At 32.2% G+C, this 21,912-nt stretch overlaps 1 protein-coding gene across 1 annotated transcript in view; it reads left to right on the top strand.

Annotated features, from left to right (window-relative positions):
* Positions 1-636: 636 nt before the first annotated feature.
* The window catches only part of LOC134694447 (brevican core protein-like), a 36,916-nt gene continuing 15,640 nt past the window's right edge, over positions 637-21,912 (top strand). The window contains exons 1-3 of the mRNA XM_063555459.1: positions 637-714; positions 14,492-14,559; positions 16,361-16,486. Coding sequence (XP_063411529.1) covers positions 14,496-14,559; positions 16,361-16,486 — 190 coding nt within the window. The 5' untranslated portion in view covers positions 637-714; positions 14,492-14,495. The remainder of the gene's footprint in view (positions 715-14,491; positions 14,560-16,360; positions 16,487-21,912) is intronic.

A 21,912-nucleotide genomic window follows, 5' to 3' on the forward strand; every position in this document is an offset into this window, starting at 1 on the left:
AAATTCATGATGACAATTTAAACAAAGTAGTATTTGTTTAATCAGAATGTGATTTGTATTTCTGCATGTTGAACCCTTATAAATTTATCGATTTTCAAAGCTCATGTTACCATCAAAAGATATAGAATTTTGATCTACATTTAAACAAAAATCATTATAAACCGTTTAACCAACGACATTTTCGGCCTATAATAAAGCTTATTATGGTTTTACAGAAACAGAACTAACATTTCTTGGATAAGCTTTCTTAAAGACAGAAAATCTTGTTGGTAAAACAGAGGATCAAGTCGAATTTGGCACATTTTGCGCTTTCCAACCTTTTGCCTAAAAAAAATGTTTTATGATTAACAATCACATAATCTCGAATAAAATTGTTAATTTTCTTATCATACAATATTCATTAATGTCTAAATTATTTTAAGTTTTATTTTATTTTATTTTCTCTTCACTGAATGTACATTTTTACATCCATGTATTTTTGCGTGGCTGTTGCATATGTCGTTTACATATTTCTATTGATATTATGTTCATTTGATATTTTAATAAATTGTGCGCTTCCGTGTACTTCATGTCTAGCCATAGCAATCATAGCGCTATTGCATCATTTTCGTCATGCACAGATGCTTGTGTGCATTCAATCGTTGAAGTATATATTACAGAAAGTGTACAAAATTTATAGTATTGGCTCAGTTTGTATAAGGAACAGTTCTTATAGTAAGTATGCTTATTTTTGTTGCAATACATGCTATTTTAGATTTTTTTTTAGTGTTATCCTTTACATGTTTGGTGAGGTACATCAGTTGTTTACCCTATCATTGTTAAAATCTGTAGTTTTTTTAACGTTAGGGTATTTCTATAAGATAAGAAATATTAAACCGTAGAAAGCTGACATTCGAAGAGTCAACTAACAGTTATGGTATCTTTCAAAGAAATTGTAGCCGAGAAATGATATGCAACAACGACTTACGATGAACTTAACCAAACAAGTAAAGTCTTTAAACAAAGTTAATGTTTGTCCACGATTGCATAATAACGGAATATCTGAAACATGTTTTGAAATTAACATACCACATGAGGATGACACTTATCAACAGAACATTAGATAATGTTTGAGACTAAGTTTTAAGAAATGATGACAAAGTAACAGAATGATAAAGAAAATATTTATAGTAAGCTGAAATAGATAAAGGAAGATGTGGTGTGAGTGCCAATGAGATAAACATTCATTTTTAACCGTTTTTTCTACATTTGCGTCTTGACAATTGAAATGTTTTAGCTGAATGGTTAATTTAATTAAAAAATGAAAATTGTTTAAATAAAATTAATAAGGGAAATTTTTTCACTGTAGCATCCACTTCCAGGGGATAATCCATAATGATTTTGTTTTAAATTATGTGTTTCAGCACATGTATAATTAACTCTAGCTTGGTAAAAGTGTTGTGTCCTAGTGAAATAGAAAACATTAAAAATGACTTTCTGATAAAGTCTTTTATTGATAAAAAGCTTAAACCTTTATACTTATCACTAGAAGAGACTCCTGTCAGGTTCAATTATTATATATATGTGGATAAAAAAATTCAGGCTTATACTGTAGTGCTTTCTTATGCTAAAATCAGTCTTAAGATATAACCGATTGTATTGCTATCTAGTTATTCATATCCCGCAGTTCTCTTTATAACAAGCTATCCTGCTTTTCTTCATTCTGCAATTGCGTTAGAAAAACTTCTTGAGCGACAATTTCATTATCCCTCAAAATCATAGTTTAAAAGAAAAACAATTGTCCGAAAACAAGATGTATGTATAAAATCAGAGATTGTTTTGTGTCATTAACAAAATTTCAACGTTAGTTTTCAGATTTCTAACTAATATTTACGTTTTGGAATCAAGAATTTACAATTAAATAAAGTCATGATGACGATTCAAACAAAGTAGTATTTGTTTAATCAGAATGTGATTCGTATTTATGCATGTTGAACCCGTATAAATTTATCGATTTTCAAAACTCATATTACCAACGAAAGATATAGAATTGTGATCTATTTTTAAACAACAATCATGATATACCGTTTAACCAACGACATTTTCGGCCTATAAGAAAGCGTATCATGGTTTTACAGAAGGAAAACGAACATTTCTTGGATTAGCTTTCTTATAGACAGAAAACTTCGTTGGTAAAACGAACGATACAGTCGATTTTGACACATTTTACACTTTCCAACCTACTGCATAAAAAGTTCTGTACTGATATATATAATAGACTATATTCCAATGAATACATGTCCTAAACATAGAAATAAAGCAGAATAGGATAAAATACGCTCTGTAGGCAACCACCATATCTATATACCATGTTTTGCAACCCATTATTGTGGTTTTACATCGTAGCTAGGGACTTTAGACGCTTCACAAAAAAATTGTTATTAGATAGTACCGCAATATGACAGTAAAGACTTCTAAAAATACTTGACCATCTCATTGCAGTATTAGCTGTGTATTAGAAAAGAGTCTATAAACCCTTGCAATTAAAAACTACTCAGATACTTGTTAAAAAGTTGTAACCCGAATCCGAATTGTATACAACAAATCAGGTTTCGTCTACATAAAAGTCATCAGTTGCTTTAGACTGTTTTTCATAGTATGTTAACTTTTTAAACGGCAGTATGATACTTATAAATTTACCGGTTGGCAAATAGCACGTCACAATGTGCATTCTACCTGTTTAGTTATATTTGTTTTCTAATTAACAATCACAGAATCTCGAATACAATTGTTAATTTTCTTATCATACAATCTTCATTTATGTCTTAATTACTTAAAGTATTAATTTATTTTATTTTCTCTTCACTGAATGTACATTTTTATTTCCATGTATTTTTCCATGTTGTTGCATATGTCGTTTACATATTTTTATTGATATTTTGTTCGTTTGGTATTTTGATAAAATGTGCGCTTCCGTGTATTTCTTGTCTAGCCAATGCAATCAAAGCGCAATTGCATAATTTTTTCTCAAGCTCAGATACTTGTGAACATTCAGTCTTTGAAGTTTATATTAGCGAAAGTGTAGAAAATTGATAGTATTGGCTCAGTTTGTATAAGGAACTTTGGGCCAGTTTTATCGTAAGTATGTTGTTTTTTTTGTCGCAACAAATGCTATTTTAGATTTCTTTTAGTGTTATCCTTTACATGTTTTGTGAAGTACATCATTAGTTGTTTACCCTTTCATTGTTGAAATCTATAGGTGTTTTTAAACGATAGGGTATTTCTATTAGATAAGCAGTATACCACCTTAGAAAGACGACATTCGAAGAGTCAACTAACAGTTATGGTATCTTTTGAAAGAAACAGTAGCCGAGAAATACCATATCGTTTGGAAAACTATACATTTTAACAATGGTACGCAACAACGACTAACGATGTACTTAATCAAATATATAAAGTCTTTAAACAAAATTAATGTTTGCCAACGATTGCATAACAACGGAATATTTGAAATATGTTTTGAAATAAACATAACTAAAACCTCCGCATCAAAACGTTTAGCTAGCTATAAACCGATATGGAATACGATAATTTTACAGTAGTTTATCTTTAAACTATTAAGTAAAGTGTTGTTCTTCTAATGGTTTATATGACATCTCTTTTTTTTTACACGAATCGAAATAAAAAAAAGACAGATGACTTTTTTTACCAAAAGCTTGTGCCCTGTTCGGATATAATTTACCGTTATTAGTATTTAATCAATGTTCCTTTTGGGATTCCTTTGACTTTAGATATTATATAGTTACATTTATAACTTCGTATTTTTTCCAGTCATAGAACGGTTTGATTATATTATCCTGTATACACATTTTATTTAAACATAAAACTATATTTACTCTTAAAATTTTGATTTGTCTATGTCGTTGGGTTGCTGTCTCCTTTGATTCAATTGATTACATGTCAACTAAAAATAGACAAACTTAACTGATCACATTAATAATGAAATTGACCCGTCCAAACGTGATAGACGCTTAGTCGAGACGAAGAGATATTTACAATTTTCTAGTTTCATAGATTGAAAAAAAAGTGTGTTTTGAATATCATAATTAAAACTGGATATGCATGACAAATGATATAAAACCACTCTCCTCGTCTTTCCAGTGGACGGGTCTAATACCTTTGTTGACACTCGATGGTCAAATGTGTTTGCAATTTTGTTTCAAAGATTTGCGAAATATTGAAGATAATTGTTCGCAATTATTCCTGAACATTGATATATATCAAAGCAACATAGAGCTGTGTTTTCTTGTATAATGACGATTTAATATCATGTTTGTTTGTGATGTTCCCCCTTTTGCATCAAATTTATAGTTATCTTGTACAGCATGAGGATGACACTTATCAAAAGAACAATAAATAATGTTTGAGACTAAGTTTTAAGAAATGATGACAAGGTAAAAAAAAATGAAAATATTTATAGTAAGCTGAAATAGATAAAAGAAGATGTGGTGTGAGTGCTAATGATATAAACATTTATTTTTTACCGTTTTTCTACATTTGCGTCATGAAAATTGATATGTTTTAGCTGAATGGTTGATTTCATTCAAAAATTAAACTTGTTTTAATATAATTAATAAAGGAAATTATTTCACAGTAACAAACACTACCAGGGGATAATCCATTATAATTTCGTTTTGAATTACGTGTTTCAGCATATGTATAATTAACTCTAACTCTAGCCTGGTAAAAGTGTTGTGTCCTGGTGAAATATAAAACATTGAAAATTACTTTCTGCTAAAGTCTGTTATAGATAAAGAGCTTAAACCTTTATACTTCTCACTAGAAGAGACTCCTGTCAAGATCAATTCTTATATATATGTGGATAAAAAAAATCCCCTTAAACATTAATATGGCAGCAATTGCTTTTACAGCCATTATGCTTTGATTCCATTCAGTTACCGCTGGTTTTATATAATTTACCGAAGATAACAAAAGTTATTCTCTGAATTGTTCTTTTTGGTATTGCACTGGTTGCTTTTTTCCCGGATCCTAGTGTGAACCCATTGATTTTAAGAGCATGTGCCTGATTAATCATGTCTGATTAATCATGCCTGAGTGACTTTAAAAAAAAAATAACCTCAACTTAAAGACCTACACTGGGTTAATTAGTTCGGGGTTAATTTGTTAGCAGAAAGTAATTTTTAATGTTTTATATGTACACAAAAGAGGTTCTTCATGGCATGGGATTGTTCCAGGTATCTGAGAATATTATTTTGCGCTGATTAACAATAGAAAAGGCACGATCAGGTTTGTTAGGTTGGGTAAAAAAAAAAAAGTGATTTTTTTATAATTATTTTATTTTCAAAGACGAAACTTGTGAAATTACATAATATAGTATAACCACAAAGTAACACTTGTAACATCGATTAAATAATAAAAAAATGGTACAATAAGATATAGATACTACAATTCTTTTTCATTTAATTAAATGCTGCTTCTTACAATTGCCACTTCTGATCCATTTTTATTTTTTGTTCAGGGTCAGAGTATTTGTCTTTATTAATCCAATACTTTAGATATTCCATCTCATCATATTTTGTGGGAAACATGCCCATATGGAGAGTTGTCTCGTTGGCACTCACACCACATCTTCCCACATCTTCTTACATCTTCATTCGAATATATAGTATTCAAATAACAGAAAGATAATATTAACTGATTTACTGATGACAAAATCCTCAGACACACCTTGAACTAACTCTTTTGCACTGAAAGGCAAGAATAAGTCATAATTTCTTATCAATCTATAAGTAATAACCAGACGTTTTGTATAACATTACATTCCCAAAAATGTGAAAAATATTTTCTATGATTTCTGAACAAAATGTACATTGTTCAGTTACTTTTCATTTTTATAAGAAGGAATTACATGGTAGAATCCAATTAACAATCTAAAAATTCAGTGGTGGGTGTTTGTTTATGTGTTGCATATTTTTTATGTTCAATTTTTAAATAAGGCCGTTAGTTTTCTCGTTTGAATTGTTGTCCATTGAATTTCGGGGCCTTTTATAGCTGACTATACAGTATAGGCTTTCTTTATTGTTGAAAGTCGTACGGTTACCTTTAGTTGTTATTCTTTTGTGTCTTTTTGGTCTCTGGTGCAAGGTTGTATCATTTTCAATAATACCACACGTTTTTTTTTTTATTAAATTGAAAATTTTGTAAAAATGAATTTCGGATTATTATGAAAGGCATACATTATATAGCATTCCAATCACCATGTTTCAATCTTCTTCCAATTTATTACAGGAAGAATATGATAATACTGTATTATACTCCAGAAATGATATATAGAAAAATTTACAATATTTTTTTTTTTTTTAACTTTATCTAATAATTCATTTTCACTATAACATGTTTAATCAAATTTAGATCAGCCTTCTATCATACTTTACTATCTTTTCGGAATATCACTTTAAATAACATAAAACACCACAAAACTGGTTTTGATATTATACTTATATTCTTCATATGAGAATAACGTTTTATTATTTGACACCAGATCATTGATACAAAATACACTTCCAATACATTTAGTCTTCACAATTATTTTGCAATCCCTTTTCATGTTTGGGTTTAGCCATATGGACTGGATCAGAATATCTGTATTGTTTCAACTTTCAAACTTATTTTTCAACTCGGAAAAATGTACCAGAATATCAGGCCAAAACAGATTGCCTTTATTCTGTTATCTAGAGCAATCCTTTCTAACTTAGATGTAAAATGTTATCCTTCCCCTACCCCTCACCCCCTTTTCAATTTATCCGGTTTTTCTTTTCACAAAAAAAGAATATGTCCCAAGTACACAGATGCCCCATCTGAACTATCATTTGTTATGTTCAGTGGACCGTGAAAATGAGATAACATCCCTTAAGTGTAGTTACAATTAGAAAGATTATATAATAGGGAACATATTAAATAATTTTCAAGTTGATTGCAGTTTAAAAAAGTACCTTGACCAAAAAATTGAAGCGGGACGAACGGACGAACAGACGAAAGAACGCACGAACGGACGAACGAACGGACGAACAGACGACAGAACGAACGAACGGACGCACATAACAGAAAACATAACCCCAATAAATGGGGTATAAAAATTAAAGACATATGTCTAGGGGATTGGTAAGGACAGTCAGAACTTTAACCAAAATGGGAAATGCTTAAGTTGTAATCACTACAACACTTCCAATATATGTTAGTTCTCTAGCCCAAGTATTTAATAGTGACTTGATTTAAAAGCAAAATTACATAGAATCTTATCTATTTCAGCAATTGCAAGCTTAGACCATTTCCCTAGAGGCTTCACAGTAGCATGCCCTTATCCAACTAATAAATGTATCGTTAAAGTCTTGAAACTGTAAAGCCTCTAGAATAAAAGATTATTCGACTGTGTCGACAGCTGTTTCGAAATCAAATAATAGTTAAAAGTCCAGGAATGTCGTTTTCCTTCCATCTTATCCATCAGAATATTATATGAATAACGCATAGCTGAGAGATTGATTGAGCAGATTGGTACCCCGAGAAAACATTGTCAACCGCGCCGAAGCCAAGGTTGACAATGCCTGTTCGAGGGGTTCCAATCTGCTCTATCACCCTCTCAGCTATGTGTTATGTAATTTAGTATACTGAATGTCCTATCAATATTGGCTTCTATAGATTACTTTTATTTTAAAAGTATTTTCTATGACGCCACGTTCATAACAACGGCTTTAGAAAAAAACGAAAAAAGTCAAGGAAGATAGGTTTTTTTGTTTTTTTTAACAGTCGATAATAAAATCTGAGCCAATACGTAGAACTTAACCATTGTATTTAATTCCTTTATATACATTTAATTCATTCTTCTTTGAATTGTCGATTTTTGATTGGTCTAGATAAGAGGGTAACATTACAAAAAATTGTCACTCGCTCAGCTCTATGTGAAAGAGTAAATTGACACCCTCGTTTTAATTACAATGTAATCACAATATGTCATTTTATTGTAAAGTATAATAAAAATAAATGTAGCACATATATACTTCCTTTTTGTGTTTGACTCGGCGTGTCCAGATTGCTCAAAGAAAGACCTCACTACGGACGTCGGTTTTTAATATAATCAATTCTGCCACCCCTTGGTGTGTTCTACGACAAGACAAACCTTGCATTATCTATAACAGAAACACTCATACAAATTAGCCCGTGGTTATCGGATTTAAAATATGTGATATCAGATTATCAATCGATGATCTCGGATTGATAATCTGTGTTCATGAATTGCCAATATGTTCTCATGAATTGATAATTTAGTAATCCTGAACTGAATAACTATGACAATTGAATCACCTTTTTATTTGATTCATGTAATACAACTTTTGATCCCGACATATCGAGGCCTTTTATAGCTGACTATGTAGTATGTGCTTTGCTCATTGTTGAAGGCCGTACGGTGACCCTTAGTTTGCAATGTCTGTGTCATTTTAGTTTCTTGTGGACAGTTGTCTCATTTACAATCATACCACATCTTCTTTTTTATATTAAACAAAATAAAGGTAGAATTAGTTGACATTGTTCCTGCATTTACAATCGTATACCTTATAACGGGCTTTCATTTATGTAAATAGACTAACCATTCGCTTCCCTTCCTCCATTCTATTGCCATAATTTAAAATAACATGTGTTTGCATTTCCAATTCAAATGGTTTTTATCCTCTTGCTTACAAAATTGGAGGGGATCTTGTAACGATACCGTCTGTCCGTTTATTTGTTCACTTCGTCAGAAGCACACTTGTTAACACTTTATAGTCAATAGTTATAGGATTTTTGACAAATTTGGTAACACGTAGTCCTTTATTGTTAAAGTAAAACATCAGGGTTTCTGTAAGACTTGTTATCTATTAATAGCCTAGACTCGATTTTGACTTAACTTTACCCTTATGAATATTTATAACCCATTTTCAAGTTAGCTTTATACAAATTCAATTGACCACGAATTAGTACACCATGTAAGAGACTTCACTTACGACAGAAAACGCCGAACCAAAATAATTGAAATTTAAAAATATAAATAAAAGAATATCAGAGTGTCATGTGTATATGTCGAACATGCAATTAGGCGTTCAAGATAAACAGGTTCGTTTCAAACGTTTTGGAACTAAATCAAATTGTTGAAAATTTTGCCAGACTTGTCGAGAGACAAACTGAGATAATTTCGTATTTAACCAATGTTACTGAATGCTAATACTGACAAGCACGTGACCACACAGTGTATTTCACTAAAGCCCCCACATGGGGTATGTAAGTACAACATTTTGTTGTCTTTTAACAAACAATAAAAGTGTGAACATATTTACATTAGAACAACACGGTAAACAAAGGTGCAATAAGAGTGTATATAATTAATACTGATATGCGAAAGGAAGTATAAACTACGATAACATGTATAGCGCATGTATTGTCAACATTAAAAACCTTTTAATGCGCAATTTATAACTAAGGCAACGGAATTAACACGAATACATCTTTAGATCAGATGGTAACACCGATAAATATTTCTCAGATAAGATTTGTATATTTGGTAATTAAGATATTTTGCAGAATTTTCTTACTTCACTTTACATACATGTATCACTCAATTTTTTTTTGACCTTCTTAAATATATCATCAGATTTAGCAATTATTTGATCATCCCACCACATCAAATCAAAATTAACCAAATTCATATAAAGTATTTCTGATTTCTAATAACCATTTAGAGTGGTAAATAGACATTTGCGAAAACTCGCATACACCTACGATTAGGATTACGATTACACTTACAGGTAACATTTAAACTTTGGCCGTCTCAAAGTGAAAATACAAACTGTCGTTCAAAACAAATGATACATGCATCTCTTTTAAGATGAATTTAAAAGTTGAACAATTGAGTTTTCAAGCAAAACATGTAACCATAATTAAAATATGGGGGGGGGGGGGGGGGGAACGCCCCTTTTTTATACTTTTTTACGATCAATGTATTTGAATGGGGACATGTAGTTGGACCAGCCCCCCTTTTGTCCTGGGTTAGAACCCCCCCTTTTTAAAATGGCTGGATCCGCCCCTGTAATACTGGTCGTTGTGTTAAACTGTAGTTAAAGTATGCCACTCTAAAGGCATGCATATGTTGAAGGCCGAACATTGACCTATAATAGTTTACTTTTATAAATTGTTATTTGGATAGGGAGTTGTCTCATTGGCGCTGATACTACATCTTCATATGAAAACAGAATACTTCTTTTCATGCTCTGGTTGCGATCGTATCCGTCATATCACATGCTTTCTGCAATATTTGACGTTAGTGTTTCGACTATTAAAGATGAAATTCATGCATGTATACCTATTTTTGAAGAAACATGTAGTCGTCTCATTCATTGGTCATCTTTGGATGAATGGCAGGACTTACAAGGTGGGTGGGGGAAACTTCCGTTTGCAGTAGGGGCTAGTGACGGAACTTCAACTGAAATGTATAGGCCGATAACAGAACCACAGGAACAATAGTATTCGGGATACAGACAATATCACTGCATTCATACTCAAGTTGTTATATCGAACGAAGGCAGGATTTGTTATGTCGAATGTGGAATTCTTGGACATCAAAACGATGCTCAGCAATATATGTTAATGCGAAATATTGGACAACAACAACCTTTCCCGGATGAGCTATTTCTGCTTGGCGACAAAATTTATCCTAACAGACATCCAGTACTGACAGCTTATACTAGACAGCAAATTGTTAGAAAACCCCGGAATATGCAGAGAAAATGTAGAAAGTTAAATAGACTGATAACCCACTATAGAGTTAAGGTTGAACACGCAATCGGAGAATTAAAAAAAATATAAAGTTATGGGGACTTTGTGGAGACATCCAAGACAGCGATTAACATCTGTTGTGACCATATGCGCTGTTTTCGTTTGCCGCCGTAAAAACTTATTTACATAATAAAAAAAATCATTTAACTATGCATATTTATTTGTTTTTTGTTTTGTTTTTTTCATTTTGAGATGACCCTTTGTTTTTTTTAACTGTAATCGTAAGTCTAAGGTGTAATCCTAGGTGTAGACCTAGTTTCCGCAAATGTCTAATACCCTCTTTACTACTGATACAGTATAGAATACGGTATATATAAAAAAAAATCTCTTTTTTTTCACACATGATACGTTTGCAGAAACCAACCATTCTAGCTTTAATAGGAATATGTAATGGTATTCTACCAAATTATCTATAAATTGATACAATTAGCATCTCTTTTATAATCTTCAAAATTGTTTTACAAAATTGCATCTGTAAGTTTTTCATAATATTACAATTTTTGAAATCCAATACTTCTGCACCATATTACAAAATAGCTATATATAGCTGATGCACAGTAGTTGTCGTTTGTTTATGTAATTTATACGTGTTTCTCGTTTCTCGTTTTTTTTATATAGATTTAACCGTTGGTTTACCCGTTTGAATGGTTTTACACTAGTAATTGTGAGGCCCTTTATAGATTGTTGTTCGTCGTAAGGCTCCGTGTTGAAAGCCGTACATTGACCTTTTTATTGTTTACTTTATTTGTAAGTGTTATATGGATGGAGAGTTGTCTCATTGGCACTCACACCACATCAACCTATATCTAATAACCATTGTATCAAATAGCTCTAATCGCATATCAATTGGAAAATTCAACCTCCTAGCCTTTCTAAAGACTATAAACATGGCTTTTCTTGCTTGCTGCACAAAATGTGCTTTGGCGTCATTAAAATTACCCTTTAGTGAAATATAATACAAAGGTATTGACAATTTGTAACCATATTTAGACTTTCATCACTATATTTAAGGTTGATATTATCTATGTTAAGTCTACACTTTACTTAAATCTTAAAACATAACAACGTGTGTCTTAGAAATGTTTACTTGCATGTTCCAGGTTTGACAATATAAATACATGGCATGTAATGAGGTATGTAACTATGCTGCCGATTCGGCTAAAATCATAGTATCATTTGAATAAAATAGGAAATATTAACCAAAATATACAGCGACGTCAACAGTTTCAAGAAGACGTGATGCAATACTCATATCAACTAAACCATTATATGCAAGTGACATAAATTCGACCAAGTCATTTAAGAAAATGACAAACATGACAGAAGACAGATTTTCTGCTTGGTGTACACCAACTTTGAATTTAGAACAGTTTGAACCAGAGTTGCCTTGTCTCACACAAGAATTTGCTTTGTTATACATACTGTTGCATTTAAGAATAAATCATCGAGCATTCATCTTGCGTATAAGGGGAATTTGTGTCTAGTTTCAAAGTAGTTTTATTTTCATTCCTATTTTCAAATCGTTCCAGATACACAGCTACTTTTGCATAGGTACTATTTCTGTACCAAAAATATGTTATACTGAAAATCTACTTTTAATAGCCAGTCCTATTTTTTACTTCGTAATTATTGTAGTATTTAGGTACCTGTATTTTACAGTACTCGATTTTTGCTTGAAATTTAAGTACTACAAATCTTTGGTTGCACGGCTAAATTTTCAGCATTTTGAAAGTTTGTCTATTTCAATTCTTTTAAAGATATGATGTTCAAACATGGAATAAGGTGATCATCTTTGGTATTTTTTGTACCAATATTTCAAGTATAAATCAAGTACTGGAAACTACAAGTACCTTCATATGACAATAAATCTAAAGTAGAGAAGTTATACTAAATATTTGAAATAAATTTCGAGTACTACAGATTTTTAGTACAGAAATAGTACCTATGCACAAGTAGCTGTGTAGCAAAACGATGCTTTTGTTTACATTAGGAGATGTGCATGTATAAGGCGGGACTTACAAAACTTTTGTTTCTTTATTTGTTGCAAGACTTTGTTGATTTTGAAAAGCATGCCCTCCCTCCAATAATAGTTATCTTCAATACTAGTATTCAACGTCAAATTACTTACTCATCATAATGTATCGATTTGCTATCAAACACGTGCGCCAGAAGTAGTGTCGACTTTCTCTTCTATTAGAAACAAATATTCATGGTCAACATTTACCCGTCAAATGCTATTAAAACAAGCATGATACTCATCAACTTTGTCATCATAAGTAAAGGCAAATGTCCTTTAGATCTTATCTTTAAAATCAATCTATTTTGTAGATAGTTGCTATGTAAAACTAACTGACAAGAACAATACATAAGTAATATAATGCAACGAATCTAAAGAACGACCCTAATAAAACTAACTTTTTATAAAACGTTGATCCGAAAGAAAATTATTTAAGATTTTTTTTTTATAAAATGAAAAAGCGGAAACCGGTTGTGTTGACGAAAAAATATGTCTATACTTCAATCGATTCAATGCGTAATATATGTAATTATTCAAAAAAGAAGGTACGCAATTAGACATCTGTTGCGTGTTGCAATTTAAGATCAATTTCTTATTAACGACTGTTATTTGCTTTCACATTTTGATAGACACAGGTTTGTGTTTTACAATTTTGTTTAAGTTATTCTTTCAAGGGAAATAGTGAAAAAATGTCATTGCGTGGATATATTTCATTTTTTTTCGATTGATATTTGAACGTAAAAATTTCAGTATTGCCTGCAATATTTAACCGAAGAAAATAAACTATATAATACTAGTATAACTAATTTAAACACCACCGTCCTGTTACTAGCCAACATTCAAATTTCGTCTGATTCATAAACCAACGATTCTGATTAATTTTCAAAAGCGAACAAAAACATCGTTATTGGTTGAAAACGTTCTATTTTTTTTTTAATTTTCATTTTGGTATACGCACAACGAGATTCTTTATAAAAAAGACCAATTAGCATGATTAGCAGAGAAATGGGGAATGTGTCAAAGAGACAACACCCGACCATACAGCAGACAACATCCGAAAGGCCACCAATAAGTCTTCATCGCAACGATAATTTACTGCACCCAGAGGCGTTCTTCAACTGCTCCCTAAACAGATATTTTTACTAGTTCAGTGATAATGAACGTCATACTAAACTCTAAATTAAATACAAAGAACAAAAATTTAAAAACAAATATTTGCACTACATGTAGTTCAGTGATTATGAACGTCATACTAAACTCCAAATAATATATAAGAAACTAAAATTTAAAAAAAATACAAGACTTACAAAGGCCAGAGGCTCCTGCCTTGAGACAGTCGCAAAAATGCAGGGTTAAACAAGTTTATCAGATATCAACTCTCCTTTATACCTCTAGCCAATGTAGATGCATATTAATACGCACATTACTTAAAATTCAGTTCAAGAGAAGAACGAGTCTGATGTCAGAAGATGTAACAAAAGAAAATAAACAAAATGATAATAATGATTGTTTTTATAAACGTACTTTACTAGTTCTAAAATTAGGGAGTAGTAGTTCATATTTCAATAATAAGATTAGTTTTAAGCTTATAAATATTTTTGTATATATTTTCAGAATTATGTCGAGATTTTATTGTGTGGTCGCTGTTATCTTCACCATGTGTCATGTGGTAAATGCAGGAAGTAAGAAGTTTTGTCATATTTCTTTACTATAAATTCACACGGATGAGTCAATACAGATCTCATTCCCACAACTCATATCCAGTTAAAATTGGACTTACAGTAAATTATTATTCTGTCTTCTTATTTTGGTATATTCGTTATTTTTGTCCCCGAGGGTATCACCAGCCCAGTAGTCAGCACTTCAGTGTTGACATGAATATCAGTTATATGGTCATTTTTATAAATTTTCTGTTTACAAAACTTTGAATTTAAAAAAAAAAAGGGATTTTCTTACCCCAGGAGTAGATTACCTTAGCCATATTTGGCACAACTTTTTGGAATTTTGGATCCTCAATGCTCTAAAACTTTGGATTTATTTAGCTTTTTAACTATTGTGATCTGAGCGTCACTGACGAGTCTTATGCAGACGAAACGCGCGTTTGGCTTATAACATTATAATCCTTGTACTTTTGATAACTATTACCAGCCCTGGGTCGATGCCACTGCTGGTGGACGTTTTGTCCCGAGGGTATCACCAGCCCAGTAGTCAGCACTTCATTGTTGACATGAATATCGATTATATGGTCATTTTTTATAAATTTTCTGTGTACAAAACTTTGCATTTTCAAAAAAACTAAGGATTTTCTTACCCTAGGAGTAGATTACCTTAGCCATATTTGGCACAACTTTTTTTTGAAATTTGGATCCCCAATGCTCTTTAACTTTCTTTTGATCTGGCTTTTTAACTATTTTGATCTGAGCGTTGCTGATGAGTCTGGCGTATAAGATTATAATCCTGGTACTTTTGATAACTATTATTATGTAGCACTTTAAGAGGTCAGCTAAATGCTTGTGTTTCTTGAATACAAAATGTCATGCTTTGTTCTTCTTATAAGGATTTACTTCCCTTAACTATGGATTTTTGTTATTAGACTTATTCAATTTATGCTCAAGGCAGGATTGTTTCAAAATAGAAATAGTCAAGATGAGAGTACCATGAATCAAAATGGTCACCCTTTTACGGAATATACATTTGTAGATGACCACGAGTCATTATACAGTCCTTCTTACTGCTTAGCTATACCATATATTGAATATTGATGGTGATTGACATTGATAGACAGCATAGGGGAACTATCGTTATTATATAACATAGTAGATTCCACAAGTGATACAGCAAAGGGTATTATGTTACATATCGGATGCCACTAGTAAAAGAGTAAATGGTATTATAATACAAACTAGACGTCACTTTTGAAACTGCAAATAGTATTATATATTCAAACTGGATGACACCAGTGAAACAGCAAAGGGTATAATATTACATATTGGATGCAACTATTGAAACAGTAAATAATATTATGAAACAAACTTTATGTATTGTAAAGGTCGTTCTTTTAAGCTTTTACAAAAGTCTTAATACAATTCTAATGTAAAAGAGAATAAATCTAACCAAAACAGACAGACAAAAGTACACAAAATACATGATAAAAAACAAAAGACTGAGAAACACGAACCACACAACAAAATAGAACGATTCAAGGTGCTGCAGAAGGATAAACAGCACGTGTGACATCCCTTGTTGCTTATTTTGTAGTAGGCACCTAGTAATAAGTCTTATTTTGTAGAAAAGGGGTCTGGATTGTAGTAATGGTATTATGAACATACATGCTATCATCTTCTGAACGAACCTAGTTTATATTTCATATTTGTATGATATGTTCAGCATTGTTTGATAACATTCTCACCAATTGAAAGTTGCGTAATTGATCAATCTGTTGAATTATCAAATTTAAACTTGATGGTTACATATTTTCTCAAGGTCTTACGCGGCAATGTCATGCTTCAAAGGGAACATGCGCAAAACAAGGAAGTACTTGTAAAACGGCTTTCGGACCAGAATGGACAAATATAGGAAAATGTTGTAGAGGTGGACAATGTTGCAAATGTAAGTATAAACATTATATATGTACTTTAGCTAATACAGTACAATTTTGCAATAGTTTCTTTTACCTTCAGCAATTGTCACTTTTGAATGATTCAAAAGTCGAAAAATTCAATTAACGTAAAATTTGTTAATCATAATGCCAATTTATGGTATTGTAATCAGTTATACGGACGCAATCACGAGTTAGTTGACCGTTATGGAATAACCGTTTCACAAATGATATCAGATATGCTCCTTACGTCGTAACTACAGTCCCCTTCCCTTTCATAAATGTGACCTAAAGAATAAAACTAGTTACCAGATTTATTATCTCATAATCAATACGACGGGTGCCACATGTGGCGCAGGATCTTATTACCCTTCGATAGCACTTGAGATCATCCCTCGTTTTGGTGGAGGTTGTGTTGTTTATTCTTAAGTTGTGTCATGTGTACCTATTTTGTCTGCATGTTTGTCCTTTTCATTTTTAGCCATGATGTTGTCAGCTTTTTTTTCGATTTAGGAGTTTGACTGTCCCTCTGGTAACTTTCATTTCTCTTTTTACAAGATTATACGATTGATACTATATTAACCTAAGAGAAATCAAATCACTGTTAAAAAGTTTGAAAATTGCATTGACATATTTAATGTTTGTAACAGAGTAACAGACTATGTCTGAACTGTATATAATGTTTTTACGACAATTGTCCCGAAAAAAATTAAAATAATCTATTTGTACGATACTGACATCTATTTATATCAATATCTATGTTTACATCACTGTTATGGTCATCGAATGTCGTCGCAGGTCAACTCGATGGACAATAAGATGGCGTCTAGATAAGAATACACATTAAACTAAACTACATCTAATTAATCCCATGCCCTGTTAATTTATTATTTTAGACTTTAAATAGTTTGGATAATAGTTATCAAAGGTACAATGATTCTAATTCACTATACAAGACGAGAGGTTTGTCTTAATAAGACTTATAAGTGACGAATAATGTTACACTATGTTATCAATATAATATGAGAATTTTGGTCCAATCGGTGAAAAGTAAAAACACAAAAATACTGAACTCAGAGGAAAATCAAGTCGGACAGTCCCTTATGAACACAAATTAGACAAGTGCCCCATCAAACGCGCGTTTACTGAAAGAAAATGCAAGATGGTGCATAGTTTTGGGGTTAGTGTTATTTATTCTTAAGTTTTCTATGTTGTGTCATGTGTACAATTGTCTGTTTTTCCTTTTCATTTTAAGCCATGGCGTTGTCAGTTTATTATCGATTGATGAGTTTTACTGTCCCTCTGGTATCTTTCGTTTTCTCGTTTATTTAATTGAACAGTTATTGGGCTTTTGAAGCCGACCTTGTTAAGTTGAAGACCTATAATTGTGAGGTTTGTATTGTTCATGTACATGTATTTCCTCTGTTATCATAAATGAAATCGTTTTTTGTTGATTATCTGAGAGTTATTTCCCCTTCTGTTAACGTTAGTTATCTATAAATGAATGACATAATTGGTAGGTTGATGAGACCGGTATTTTGGTTTGAAGTTTTTGGCTCACTATTTTGAAATTTAGGTTAAGGTTCTCAGGTCAATTTCATATACCGAATTTTGACTTTTCCTTGTTTTATGATCTACTTCGGCACTCAAAAGATATGAATAAAATGTTTAGTGCAAAATATTCACCTTATTGTGATGAAAATCTGACACATTTCAGTTAAAAGCCTTCTTATAGGAGAAAAAGTCCTTCAATTTGTTAATTTCAAGGTTAATTATTTATTTCACCAACTTGGTACATGGTAAAGTCATATAGTCTGTTGCAGGCTTTTGGGTGACATATGACCGTGACAATATCAATCGGAAAACTTCAAAATTTTCAACTGACAGGTTGAATCAATATCCAATTCTTTTTATAAAAAAGTAATAAGAAACGATGAAATCAAGGACATTATAACAGCAAAGTGCAAAAGGAAATCATACATATTTGGAATATTTCTAAATAATGCTCTAATATGATACCTGAAGTCATATTCTAAAAGAAGAACATGAAGAAGTAGCAAATTCAATCCTGAATTTAGAGAAAGATATATGTATAGACGAGTTGTATATACATTATGTACACAGCCATGTATCACCATCATTGATGGCGATCCGATGGATACATCTGTTGTAGGGTTGTCACTGACTCAGACGTACTTATGAATATAATTATTTTCTGTGACTGTATCTTACATAAATTTGTAGGATTCTTTACTATAGATAATTTAGCTGATCTGTAACAATAACATCTTCATGCCTTATATATCATGTACTGTAGTACGCCGCTAGATTAAAACTGACATGGAAAGGTAACACATGCCCACCGAGGAGCTCTTTTTTGAGAGCCCAGGTGGTCGTGTGGTCTAGCGGGACGGCTGCAGTGCAGGCGATTAGGTGTCACGATATCACAGTAGCATGGGTTCGAATCCCGGCGAGGGAAGAACCAAAAATTTGCGAAAGCAAATTTACACATCTAACATTGTTGGGTTGATGTTTAGACGAGTTGTATATACATTATGTACACAGCCATGTATCACCATCATTGATGGCGATCCGATGGATACATCTGTTGTAGGGTTGTCACTGACTCAGACGTACTTATGAATATAATTATTTTCTGTGACTGTATCTTACATAAATTTGTAGGATTCTTTACTATAGATAATTTAGCTGATCTGTAACAATAACATCTTCATGCCTTATATATCATGTACTGTAGTACGCCGCTAGATTAAAACTGACATGGAAAGGTAACACATGCCCACCGAGGAGCTCTTTTTTGAGAGCCCAGGTGGTCGTGTGGTCTAGCGGGACGGCTGCAGTGCAGGCGATTAGGTGTCACGATATCACAGTAGCATGGGTTCGAATCCCGGCGAGGGAAGAACCAAAAATTTGCGAAAGCAAATTTACACATCTAACATTGTTGGGTTGATGTTTAGACGAGTTGTATATACATTATGTACACAGCCATGTATCACCATCATTGATGGCGATCCGATGGATACATCTGTTGTAGGGTTGTCACTGACTCAGACGTACTTATGAATATAATTATTTTCTGTGACTGTATCTTACATTAATTTGTAGGATCCTTTACTATAGATAATTTAGCTGATCTGTAACAATAACATCTTCATGCCTTATATATCATGTACTGTAGTACGCCGCTAGATTAAAACTGACGTGGAAAGGTAACACATGCCCACCGAAGAGCTCTTTTTGGAGAGCCCAGGTGGTCGTGTGGTCTAGCGGGACGGCTGCAGTGCAGGCGATTAGGTGTCACGATATTACAGTAGCATGGGTTCGAATCCCGGCGAGGGAAGGACCAAAAATTTGCGAAAGCAAATTTACAGATCTAACATTGTTGGGTTGATGTTTAGACGAGTTGTTTATATATGTTTTTGGTTATTATCTTGACTATTATTATAAATAGAGATTAACTGTAAACAGCAATAATGTTCAGCAAAGTAAGATTTACAAATAAGTCAACAGGATCAAAATGGTCAGTTGACCCCTTTAGGAGTTATTGCCCTTTATAGTCAATTTTTTACAATTTTTCGTAAATCGTGGTTATCTTTTACAAAAATCTTCTCCTCGGAAACTACTGGGCCAAATTAATCCAAACTTGGCAACAATAATCTTTGGGGTATCTAGTTTAGGAAATGTGTGGCGTGACCCGGTCAACTAACCAAGATGGCCACCACGGCTAAAAATAGAACATAGGGGTAAAATGCAGTTTTTGGCTTATAACTCAAAAACCAAAGCATTTAGAGCAAATCTGACATGAGTGAAATGTTTATCAGATCAACATCTATCTGCCCTGTTATTTTCAGATGAATCTGACAACCCGTTGTTGGTTGCTGCCGGTGAATCGGTAATTTTAAGGAAATTTTGCTGTTTTTGGTCATCATTTTGAATATTATTATAGATAAAGATAAACTGCACACAGCAATAATGTTCAGCAAAGTAAGATTTACAAATAAGTCAACATGACCGAAATGGTCTATTGACCCCCTTAGGAGTTATTGTCCTTTATAGTCAATTTTTTACAATTTTCATATAATTTGTAATTTTTTGTAAACCTTATCCACTGAAACTACTGGGCCAAATTCATTATAGATATATATAATTGTAAGCAGCAAGAATGTTTAGTAAAGTAAGATTTAAAAACACATCACCATCACCAAAACACAATTCTGTCATGAATCCATCTGCTTCCTTTGTTTAATATTCACATATACCAAGGTGAGCGACAGAGGCTCTTTAGAGCCTCTAGTTAAGTTAACAGAACCATTTATTTAGAAATCAATATCATCTAATATATTAAATAATACAAAAATTGACATTGCTTAACCTGGAGTAACAAATTTCATAACTAACTTCAAACAAAAGGCAATGCAACCATTGGCATTCAATAAGCTATAAATTCATAATCAGATTTAAAAGGTATATTAAGATTTCGATATCAAATTACATCATCTTGATTAGAAAAACCTTCTTCTGTTCTCTGAATAATTGTTTTTTTATTTAGTTTTTTCCAATTTCAATTTTAATATAATTAATAATATATCGAGTCTTAATTGAAAACTACGTTCAAACCTTTGATTGCGTTGGATAAAAACCGAAATGTTTATACGTGTTCATGTCAAACAAAATTTCGTTGTAGAAGGGTCTAAGAACAGCACAAACATCATTTTCCAAAAGACCAAAAAAGTGAAAAAGTATATTTAAACAAAACGCATTTGACTAACAGGTCGAACAACTGATCTTATTTAACCCTGCTGACTGCCATTGACGATTGCCAAATAAAATTGATCACAAGATGTAACAAAATGGATCTTATCAATTTAATATTAAACAGAAAAAATTGTGTTAACTAGTGGATACGATGTTATACCACAAACATACGGTGTCAATATTTCATTAGTACACCAGATCCGGATTTCGACAATAAATGTCTCTTCAGTAATGTTAGGGATCGAAACGGTATTTGGAAGGCCATATAAAAAGAACCCTCATTTTAAGAAAAAGTACCCTCATTTTTAAATAAACTCTTGAATTTTAGGGTCAATATAGGATGAACGGATCATATAAACCGGAGGCAAAATATGATACATGCCCAAACAAAAAATATAAACGAGTCTAAATTGAAAACTACGTTCAAACCTATGATTGCGTTGGATAAAAACCGCAATTTATAAATATATATATATATATATATAACTTGTCTAAACATCAACCCAACAATGTTAGATCTGTAAAGTTGCTTTCGCAAATTTTTGGTTCTTCCCTCGCCGGGATTCGGACCCATGCTACTGTGATATCGTGACACCAAATCGCCTGCATTGCAGCCGTCCCGCTCGACCACACGACCACATGGGCTCTACAAAATAGAGTT

Source organism: Mytilus trossulus, chromosome 13 (genome assembly GCF_036588685.1).
Source record: "Mytilus trossulus isolate FHL-02 chromosome 13, PNRI_Mtr1.1.1.hap1, whole genome shotgun sequence".
In the NCBI taxonomy this organism is placed as follows: Eukaryota; Metazoa; Mollusca; class Bivalvia; order Mytilida; family Mytilidae; genus Mytilus; species Mytilus trossulus.